Below are 11,691 nucleotides of genomic sequence, written 5' to 3'. Positions count from 1 at the left end.
GGATGAGTGCGGCTGTGTGTGTGATTGTGTGAGTGTGTGTGTCTCCCTCCCTCTCCCTCTTTCTCTCTCTGATCACAGGGGTTTGTCCAGCCCCGTGTCCCTGGGTATGTATCATTGGCTTGCTCTCTCCTCTCGCCCTGCCCAGCCACCTCCTGACGTTCAAGTTCGCGGGCACGTCACGTACGCACTTGAACTTGGTGGTTTTAAAGCCATGACGGCTATCCCACAATCCATCTCCATCCGCCATCTTTGTATTATTTCTAATTTATTTTATGTCAAGCCATTGATGAAGATATTTTCTCTGGAGTCTCCTTCTTCCCGCTCCCGATGTGACCGAGCATGTCTCGCCGCAAGCAGGGCAACCCTCAGCACTTGAGCAAACGGGAATTTTCACGTAAGTATCTTTTGATTTTTTTGTTGTTCTTGCACTTTTCTCTATAATTATATTAAAAACGAGAAAAAAAGCTTGTAGTTGTCTATGTGAAAGTAAAGAGTAAAGGGAAAGGGGGAAACAAGAGTTAATGACCGAGGAGTGCTGAAGGCTTGACAGCGGGCGGCTAGAGTAAAGGGAGCGCGGAAACACGCGAGGGGCAGCCGGGGAGAGAGGGGCAGCTGGGGCAGGAGCGGCGAGGGTTGGTGGGAGGGGGCAAGGCTGGTGCCGACCCCGGCAGACGGACGGGCGCAGGCACACAGTTGCCCCTTCTTCAGAAGTGCGGATCGAGAGAGTTTGATCAGTCCCGGTGTTTGACTGCAAGTGAATTTGCACCAGTGATCCCGCAGAGTCCCCAAAGGGCAGCCGATCTCCGCGCTGTTGGACACTGCCGCCTTGTCCCCCCACCCCCCATAGTACCCCCTCTCCTCTCTATCTTCACCCTCCCTTGAGCCGGCTGCAATCGCCGCACTTTCTCGTGGCTTCTAACTTTAGTTGCCGCTCAACTTTCGATTCCTTCCTCGCAATTGTTTTTTTGGAAAAATTTCAAAAAAAAGCTGAAACTTGCTTGTGATTGGGAAAAATCTCGTGCTGAATGTTTACAACGAGCTGCGGCTCCGCGTGTGCGGAACCTCCAGCACAGCCCAGTTCCCGTGTTGCCGGCGCTGCTACTGCCGCCGATCACACCCCCTCCCGCCCGATAAATAGCATTATTATTAATATTAATCGGCAAACTCAGTTGAAATGTTTAACCCTTAGTGTTATTGGAGCCACAGAGTCTCGGCACGATACTTTCAGGCACTCGGGGTTGAGCGCACGTGCCTTGGAGCCTATCTTCAGTCCTTGGGCTCCGGGCTGCGGACTCGGCAGCCTCCACGGCCGCCTGCTCTGGAGATCGCCGCTTTGGCGGGGAAAAGTCCACGCGTTTCCAACCACTGTGCCTCCCGCCCACAAACTCCCTGGAAATTGTTCAGCAGTTTTTCAGGGAAAGGGGAGTTTTCTCTCGTGTCTGCGTGCGTATATATGACACTCAATGTATTTTTTTGGGGGGGGAAACCAGTTAGTTTCTCACCAGAGAGTGTTGTTGCGGTGAGGTGACGGACGGTACTCGGCTCACGGGGCTCAGTTGCCCTCACTGGAAAAGGGGGCTGGCCAGCTTTAAGCGTTAAAGCCAACAACCTGGCGAGTCTAATGTGACCAATTCAAGAGGAGGAGTTCGTTTTACAGTAAAAATCCTTTCTTGTTAGAAGAAACAATAGTTGTAGAAAAAAAGTGTATTTATTGCCAATAAGCGAGGGAGTGGAAGCTAACAGCGGTTTCACCGTAATAGTCGGTAAAATGCCAAGCTTTCAGGTTCCTGTATATTTCTAAGTCAAGTCAGCGTTGGATTGTGTAAGTAAGTGCAGAGTATTGGCACAGTGGTTGTGGTGAGAGAGATGTGTCAAGTTGTTTAATGGGGGGGGGGGGGGGGTCGATGTAGTCCGTTTATGTCGCTAGGAGGCAGAATAACATAAAGAACAAGTCCAGGAGCAAGACTGCAGCCTGTACAAACTTCAATACCATTTCTTAAAAACTGTTCTGATTTCTTCTCTCTCACACTCACCCCATCCGAAAAAAAGAAAGAAATTAAAACCCTCCCACCCCGCCCCCCCAAAAAAACCCTCTCCGCTTCGGTGGCCGTTTCTTATCTGATGGTATTTCTGGTAAAGGAACCCTTTGAAGCTAAAGTGCTCGAGTGCTCGGCGCACTGAGATAAACTGGCCCGAACTTCACCATGTGTTAAAATCGATGATTGAATAAAACAGTTATTTTTTTAAAAATCGGAATATGGCTTTTCATTTACAGTATCCCATCTCGTTCAGTTAGATACCCGGATCAAAGGGAAAGCAGTTGTTTCCATAAATACAATTGCTAATATAAGACAGTTCAGTTTGTTGTGTGAATCCTTTGCTTTGATGCACGTGTGCGGAGTGTGGTGTTCGCTGATGGTTTTATTATTGCGGAAAAGGCTTTGAAACAGAACACAAGCCCGAAACAATGAGGAGTTTCGGCGAGCAAGTCTTAGTTTGTCAAGTCCGACGCCTCGCTCGGTTTCTCGCGCCCACCGTTGCACAGATTTCGCCCAGCACTCTCTGCATCGTTCGTAACTTTTTATTGTCATTCGCAAACCTTTTCGACTCGACACTTGCCATGATATTTGTATAAAAATTAGATGATGCTTCCCACAGTGTTATTGCAGATTCGCCCAAAGGTGCGGAGTCTCTTACTCAGATAGAAATACATCGTGCTGTTTCCATAGATGTTGACAGCTGAAACTCAAGATAGCGTTGACGAGACAAATATAAATAAATATTTCAAAAAATCAAGCTTGCAGTTTCGTTGGGAACTGAATGCGAAGATGGTCAAGTCGCTTGTTTACAGTGTGTGTGTCTCTGAATTGTACTGTTTGTAATTCTGCATTACTCTCCGAAATAATGATCACAAATAATCGAAAACATATTTAAACCTGTTATCATGTGGAAATGTAATATTGTTCTCGCGATTTGAAACGGTGTAATTTTGCTTTTCATATTGTCAAGAAAGATATACCATTTCTTATTGAAACTACCCCAAAGCCCATGATCAACCTCTAGGACTGACAGTATCAGCTTAGGAAATAGCAATGACAGATCTTCAAATGCATAAAGCCGGCCTCATAAGGGCTGAAGTATGGAGCTGTAATATTTTGCTACAAAAAAGCTATTAATTTGATGAAAGGAAAGCTCTTGGATGAAGCACTAACTGTGTTTAGATGTAAAGACAGATCCTATTGCTTAATAATGAATATGTATCGCTGTTTCAAATTCAGTGGAAAAATCATAGAGCTAATTGTTTGGATTACAATGCTGATTTGACAACTACATTTTTAAAATCAAGATATTTTTTTCAACGTGTTATGTTTATTTTTCTGAGGGCATACCCTCTCCTTAGTTTCCATTCAAAAGACAATGAAAGACAAATTCCCATTCAAAATGGATCATGAAAAATCTAGAGGATAGCTGAAATAATTCTACATAATCTCTTTCTAGTGCCTTAGTGGTTTTTGTTTTCAAAAGGTTAAAAATCGAGTTTGCAAGATATTTTCATAGTTATATAGTTTGTCTTACTCTGTTCTATTCAACTATTCTATTCTATTACTAATTCTATTCAACTAGCTTAATTCTTTTAAATTGCATCAAATTACAGTGGACATCTTTTACACATTTTATGCAAATATTTTATTGTAATGATGTACTTAGTTGACTTGCAATGCAGATTGTGTGTTTGATTTGATTAACTTATAATTTTCTAAATAGTGGATGCTTTAATGTCAAAGTTAGTTACTTGGTCTGGGAAGTGTGTTAACATTTACTTTAATAAGTTATCCTGAAATGTCTGCTGTAAATTGATTCTTTCATTAGCAGAAAAACGAATTAATCTTGCAGTAATCGGAATCCTAGAGATAAAAACTTTAGAACTCTACAATGTAGGTCTAAAATGGATATGTGATTCTTTGCATCTTTGTGTAATTAAAACCAATTTGTTGGCATTCTGTGAAAAGGGGTTATGATATGTTACAGATGAAGGGCAACCCTTTCAAAGTTATTAATGTTTATGGTAAAATAATATAATAATGCTTGTGCTAAGTGCAGACAAAATGGCTATTTGAGTTTTGATAGGAAGCATTTAACAAAAGCACTGAGGGAGAAAAGTGCTTCCATCACAAAGGACAACCTAAATATGAGTATGTGAAGCCCAGCAATGTAAAGCAGCCAGCTGTTTCATTTGGCTACCAGAACTGACATAATCAAGCCAATTCCTTAGCACCAACCAAGTCACATTATTTCTATGACTTTTGTAAAATGACAAATTTTAATTTATTTTGACGAAGAAAATTGACCTGAAATGACTTGCGGTACTTCCATTGTAATTCAAATTACCAGCGTTTCCTAAAGCAGTCAGTTCATCAATTAGAAATTCTGGTTAGTTTTTGCTTTTGCGGAAGAAGCTAATTCATTTAAAATTGAATTAAGCAGTTTTGAAAATTTGGTGCTTTGCTCAATTGATTGACATCCTGTGATAAATTCCTGTGAGATGCATACAGTTAAAAAAGAACCGTTACCCTCTCGCTCTAAGCACTGCTATTCATGTCAACTGGATCTCTTACTATGGTAAGGGGGGAGGCTGGAGTGAAATCAATTTGCTAAGAGTCACCTGATTTTCATTATTGTTGCTCTCCGGTTTGTGTTCCTCTGCTGCAGCTGATTCCCTCGAAGCCATTCTCACGGATGAAGAAGAGGAACATGGCACCTTGGGAGCTCCTGAGGGTGACCACGACCTCCTTACCTGTGGCCAGTGTCAGATGAATTTCCCACTGGGGGACATTCTAATGTTTATTGAGCACAAAAGGAAGCAGTGCAATGGCGGCCTCTGTCTGGACAAAGCTGTGGATAAGCCACCGTCGCCTTCTCCCAGTGAACTCAAAAAGGCATCTACACCTGTTGAGATTGGCATCCAGGTCACACCAGATGATGATGATTGTCTCTCTACTTCATCCAAGGGAATTTGCCCCAAACAGGAAAACACAGCAACAGGTAAAAACAGACAAAACACTCCACCTTACACAAACAGAAACAAGTAGGGAAAAGAAAAACACATGCCTCCTTGTATACTTTTTATTTATTTTTCTTGCATTAATCAAACTGCGGCTGCTAGTCCTGAGTCTGTATCAGCAGCCAGCATTTGCTCTGTAATTAAACACAGCCCCATGGCAAAGTGACATGGGTGACCTTGACTTTAAGATGCCATTTATACCAGCCAGGCCAGAGTTAAGAGGGCGGTTACTGAAGCGTTTAGGCATGCTTATTTGAAAGTTTAAGGGCATGTTGGAAATTTCAAAGGTTGGTTGACAGGAAAGGCCACTGGATGCACCATGTCTCCTCAGTGAAATGATAAATGGCCCTCATACTCTCCCTGTTCCTGATATGATTCTGACAGATGTATCTTGATTTTCCCTTTATTCATTTCTCTGCAACATTTCACACACTTGGACCTTTTCTCCCTCTCTGCTTTGTGCTTTCTCTTTTATGCTGTCTGTCGCATGCACACTCTGTCTTTTTCTCTTGCCGCATGCTATCTCTATTTGCCTGTTTCTATATTGTGCTCTTTTTCTCAAGCTGTCTGCCTTTCTCATGCTCTGCTCTCCCTCTTATTCAATCTCTTGTAGTCTCTTTAATGCTCTTTCTTGCATGCTCTCAAGTACGTGCTCTCTCTTCCCATCCTTCCTCACTTGAGTGTACTCTCTCCTTGCACATTGGTATTCTTCCATCTCTTTCAACTTTGTATATTTGCAGTCTCCCTCACTTTCTCTCTCTCTCTCTCTACACTCTCCCTCCCTGTCATCGCTTCGGGTTGTATGCTCTTTCTCTGTGGCACGTGCTCAATCTTTCTGCATCCTTCCCTGGTGAGTGTGTGTGGTATTTTCTCTTCTCGTTCACGCTCTTTTGCATGTGCTTGCTCTGCGCCCTGGCTCTCATGCTTCACCTTTTGCGTGCGTTGTCCTCCACTGTCTTGTGCACACTCTGGTCACTTCCTCTCTCACCAGCATCTTTCCCTTTTTCCCTTTCACACTCACCCTCACCCTCATCCTGTCTCATGCTGTCACCCTCTCTTATACCCTCTTTTGCTCTCTCTTTTTCATGCATTCATTCTCTATTGTACATCCTCTCACAAACTCGCTCTCACAGTCACGCTCTCTTTCTCATGTGTGCTGTTGAATGTGCATTCCCACTTCATGTTCTTGCCTTCCCAGCACATGTGCACACCCCTCCTCTGCTTGTATTCCTATCACTGCCTCTCACTCTGGGTTTCCCCTGTTGTTCTGTCAGCTTCCTTAACACACACAGGTGCTATTGCATTCATATCCCTTCTCGCTCTTTCTCATGGGCCAGTTTCTCTCCTTGTGCTGCTCTTTCCCACGTGCTTGTGCGCTCCCTCACAGCTCTTGCCTGCTTCCCCTCACGTGTGTTCCCTTTCTCTGATGGATGTTCTGGTCCGTGTCACCTCTCTCCAGTGTCTGTCTATCCATTCCTCATACTCTGCCTTTTTCTTTCCGGCATGTACCTCCCCTTCCTTCCTTTTCTTTCACTTTTCAAGCCCTCCTCCATCTCTCATACTTGCATTCACTCCATCTTCCGTTCTGTCCCATTTCCAGGTCCTTGCACAACCTCATGTGAATCCTCTTGAGAAATTATGTGAGGTCTTGATTCACTTGAATCAAGACAGAAATTTGACAGCAATTTTTCTTCCCTGTTTATTTGTTTTGTGGTTTCTTTAAAATATTAAAAGAAAATACCAAAGAACATTTTAAGGCTTTTGGCATGTGTGTCAATTATGACTGAGTCTTATTCTAATGTCCATTTACATGTCTGATTTGAAATAACTAAATCTCCAGAAATCCTCTTTACAAGCAGTTTGTGATGACAGAAAATAATAGTTGTGTTCATTTCTAGGCGAGCTCCATGTTTAATGTCAGAGTTGTGATGTTAGGATTTTTCTTAATGAAGATGTTGTTAAAGTTTTCTGGTTAATTCTAATGGTGTGGTTTATTTCCTGGTGAACAGGAGTTGTTTCAAGGACTTGTTTCTCAGTTTAAACAAATCTTAAAGTCGGTGTGCACATTGATTTGCTAATTTTCAAAGCAGAATATGGCTTTTATTTTTGCTCATACAGATGTTAATGCCTCCCAAAAAAACAAAATAAAAGGTGAATTATAGATTATGTTTACCTAACAATGGCCAATTATATAGGAACATGCATGGCACATAGCGGAGACAATACTTTTATTTAGAATATACATTTTCCTACAACATTTCATAGAAGATAAATTACAATTTTGCTTCTCACTCTGAAGGTTAGTGGGTTACATTATTATTGCTACATACTGTAAGTGAAGCTGCTTTTTTCCTTTAAGAAGTAGGTTAGAGATACTTTGAGGGGACAAGTAATGCAGTGACCATTTACATGTGCTGTCTCAGATGTGAAGTACAATGAATACACATACAGGGCATGATTAATGAACCTGGGGTTTGGTGGAAGGGGCTTCTAGGCTTTAGAGACTGCAAAAGCCATGCTAAATCGCCAAATATGGATTATTGTTAGAGTGATGCAACCTCCTATTTACATATTGAGGAAAGCAGCTCAGAAGACATGCCACACAGCTACCGTCAAACAAATGTCTAGATTACGTTGAGCAGTACCTGAAAGCCAGCAGAGTGTACAGTAGCTCTGCATGCCCACAAAGTTGCACTTGTATAGCAGGTGTCTAAGACTCTGAAATGCCGTGTATGAGCCCCTGCGTTAATGTGATAATGGAGAAGATGAGCAATGTTACCCATTCAAGACCATCTTAAGGGTAAAATGATAAAAACTTCATAAAACTTTTATCAGAATTATTGTTAATTAAACGTTTAGTGTTTTAAAATATTTTAACACCAAACATTACTATCGAGCCTTATAATACGATGCATTTTGCAAACTTAGCAATGTGATTGCATATACATTTCCTAGCACGCTCTGCCCTGTCACTTCCTCAGTTGCAGTGGTTGAAAAAGTGTCTTCTGACAAATTTGCTGTAATTTCACACCACGCAATCTCAGAGTATGTATTGAAAAGGGTTCCCGAGTAATTGTTGAAATTCTAGTCAATGTAATTATTACCCTATTATGAAATATTGCGAAGAAGAAAAATATTGCAGTACCGTTCTGAGCTGCTCGTTACATTAAACAGACTGATCATTAGAAGTTTTATTTATTGCTTATTTTGATGGTGCTGAGCTTTTAGGTGTACACTGGAAGACAGAGAAAATAAGCAGCTTTTTTTGTTACTTCCATTTATTTGAAAATGGTTTGTGGATTTCTTTAATTAGATAATGTTTAGGTGAGAGCTTTATGTAATTCTAGTTTTGCAAGAAGTAGAAGCAAGGCCAGTATTGTAATGTGGTGACTGTCTACTGACACCAACCTAGCTAGGGCACCTGCTTTTTTTTTGCTTTTTGTGATAAATAGTACTTCATAAAAATATACAATTTTTTTTTGGAATATAGTATTTTAAATTACGAAGACAGATTTTTTAAAAACTGCATTATTTAGTGTAGAATAATTCATTGTCTAAATTTTTACATTCATATTGGCCAGGCTTTGTGGAATAAAAGCATTTAGTGCCTAGTCGGCCATTTCCTGGCATCATGCCACCTCTTTCCCAAAAGCTCAAAGCACTGGGTATCTTAAGTATTCAGCTTCGTGCTCTGTACTAGTTTAATATTGAACACTGGTGCAGCAGTGCATGCCCAGCCCGCTGGGTTCTTCTCATCTTATGATATTCTCTTCCCTCTGTTCACAAACTCCCCTCCCCCACCCAATATTGATTAGGCACCAGTGTCTTAATATGTTCCTATTCAGTGTCAGAAAAACACCTTGGCACTGGAAAGAGCAAGGTGCAGAGTGGAAAGAGGTCAATGCAGATCCCAGCAGGATTTTAGTGTTCTTCATTTGCCTTTACAATCAGAGCTCAATTATCAAGCCTGAGTGTGGCCCTCAGGTGTAAGCTCAGATGGGATCATGTAAATGTCCTGTGAGATGCCATGCTGTAATATTAATGTTATTCATGAGTGCACTGTAATATTGCGCTAGGCTAGAAATGGCAGCTCTGGGCCTGGCACCATTTGGGAAATGGGCACAGACCTTTTTAAACAAATGGAAATTCTTCTGAAGAGTTTCACTGTTACATGATGAATATTAACTAATGATAAATGAATTTTACAATGTGCAGGACATTGCCAATTTTTCCCCGAAAAATGAAAGTTGTGAGTTACGTTTGTTACATTGGTACCTACATGTATGTTGGAGCAGTTAACACACTTCTTTTTCTTCAAAAATATCAGTTAAATCACAATTTTAAAATAAAAATTTCATCATCATTTTAAATGTTTTGCTTAAGAAATTGTCATGTGTTTTGGCGAGCAAATATGATGCCAGTTAGCCTGGGCTAATTGCTTGTGATGTTAACACAGTGTGCATGTTTCTCAGTGCACTTTAAATGGGATACCGGGCCATTTTTATGAATGTGTAACGTAGTATTTAAATAGATAGAATTGTTTAATTGATAAAGGGAGAATATTATTTGTTCAATCAAATAAACATGCGTTGTAATTTTAATGTGTATTGTTGTTGGCCTGAGTGAGAGAAAGGTACTGGGGGAGAAAGGGACAAGGAAGATTTGCTCTCCGCCACTTATAGTTTGTGTTGGATTAGCTGTCCAAATTTTAACAGCAGCTGTTTGTTTGTTTAGTGTGCATTTGATCACTTTGTGATATAACATTATTGCTTAATAAGGGAAATTATTTGGTCAGAATTAGCAGTGAGAAAGATGAAGCGATGAGTCCACCCCACTTTGTGATATTTAGACAATGAAACGTTCTTCCATGGTGAGCTGCAGTTAGGAAGCTGCCTTATACTTGAAATGTTGTTAACATAGAAGAGCAGCAATCGGTTCGGAAGAACGCATGGCCACAAGTGTTTTGCTCTTGTTACTCCTGGGTTTTCCTTTGAGATGCTCAAATGACTGTGGCTATTTGATGGAGCAGCTGCTTGTCATTTCCTCTTCATTTCCACAGCCCTGTTCAGGGGTGTGGTGATTACAGAGTTCCTTGATGGACCCTGATGTAAAATAGAGACTAGTGGGCAACATGCTCTAAGGCGCTAATATTTATGCAATCACAAATTAAGTAAGCTTGATAATTTTGAGCTATTATTTTTTTCCCACAAAATCATTGTATTTGTTTTCTTTATTGCACTTTTCCTGTGTAACACTGATCGTTGCCGAATATTTTTGGAAATGCAGAAAATAAGCTGAGAAGCACTAGGCACCGTGGGCATCCATACATGTTGATGAAAACACCAGAATTTTTAAATAATTCATTTGCTGTTGGTCTATGTTTTGGAGATAGCCATTGTTGAATAGCCTGAGACTGAAGATTGCAAATGTTGTGCTGTGTGCTATATTACATCACAGCATTGGCAGTTAGCTAATTGTCATATGTGTGTTTTTCAATCTATGTTTGTTTATTACATAGGTATGTTGCTTATTGTTGAGTATCAATTGTTAAGTTTCCAAAAGAGAATTTGGGTCCATGGATGCCAATGCATGTTGTTATTCTGGTGTTATTGTTCCTATGACTTGTTTTAGCATCTTTATTTGTAGCACACTTAGATTAACGAACCTAATATTTTTGCATTAAAAAAACTTAAAGAAATAGCTTAGAACAACCTGCGCTTCCTGGATGAATCTTGCTGATAATTTACCAAAGCTCATTTGAATTTTAAGCACTTCTTTAATCTTCAAAGGCTAAATTGCTTTATGAATATGCATGGTGTGGGCAGACTTTAGTTCATTACCTAGTTGTAAATTCTAATGACCATTAGGTCCTCGCTGTAATTGCCAATTGTTTTGCATTTTTGATTGGCCTATTAACATGTGCATTCAGCACGCATCAGGCTGGCTTGTCAGGATGCTGCAGAAGAAAAGGTGAAAATTGTTTGTATCGCCAAGATTTGAGTATTTCAGAGCTAGGAAAATTGATGTTGTAAATTAAAGCAGTGCTATTTTTTCCTCTTTCCTCAAGATTGAAAGTTCACCAAGAGATTTGACATATTTAATTTACATGATGACTTTGCACTCCTTTATTAATGTAATTTGCATATGAAGCTGTTGTTAATCACTTTTGATCATGTTTTCTGCATTAGCACAGAAGCTGCCACTGTGGCTCATTTCCCAAAGATGCTGTAGTCAAAAGCTGCAAGCCGCCCGCTTTCCTCCAGTTCTGCTATGCTGAAAGCGTGCTTTAGAGTTGTTAATATTCATTGGCGAAACAGTATCCAGAACACAAATAAATTATTAAGTGCATGAACTTTTTAGACAGTAAGATGAACTGATGGGGTCCATCTGTGAGTTCTAGTTTTTTTTTCCGTGTGCGCAGTCCAATCTGACTTCGTAGCCTTTGGTCCTGGTCCAAGTGCATGCATAATTGATTCCACACGCGCTATCATTTTCTTGATGTAATTGCATTAGTAAGATACGATGAAATCTAATGGATAATTTACGTTTCCCCCCTTTTTTTGTACGGAAAGAATTGAAGACCAAAGGGAAGGGAAGGGTCGAGTGGGTGAGAAAGTGAGTCTAGTGTT

At 40.6% G+C, this 11,691-nt stretch overlaps 1 protein-coding gene across 4 annotated transcripts in view; it reads left to right on the top strand.

Annotated features, from left to right (window-relative positions):
- The first annotated feature begins 221 nt into the window (after positions 1-221).
- Positions 222-11,691, top strand: part of bcl11aa (BCL11 transcription factor A a) — a 181,280-nt gene continuing 169,810 nt past the window's right edge. For all 4 annotated transcript variants that reach the window (XR_011886841.1, XM_072265276.1, XM_072265277.1 and 1 more), the window contains exons 1-2: positions 222-394; positions 4,711-5,043. Coding sequence is in view for 3 of the 4 variants with exons in the window: in XM_072265276.1 (XP_072121377.1) it covers positions 340-394; positions 4,711-5,043 (388 nt within the window). In the remaining variant the exon portion in view is untranslated. The remainder of the gene's footprint in view (positions 395-4,710; positions 5,044-11,691) is intronic.

The sequence above is a fragment of the Mobula birostris genome, chromosome 8, assembly GCF_030028105.1.
Source record: "Mobula birostris isolate sMobBir1 chromosome 8, sMobBir1.hap1, whole genome shotgun sequence".
Lineage (NCBI taxonomy): Eukaryota > Metazoa > Chordata > Chondrichthyes > Myliobatiformes > Myliobatidae > Mobula > Mobula birostris.
This window is presented reverse-complemented; position numbering and strand designations above follow the sequence as displayed.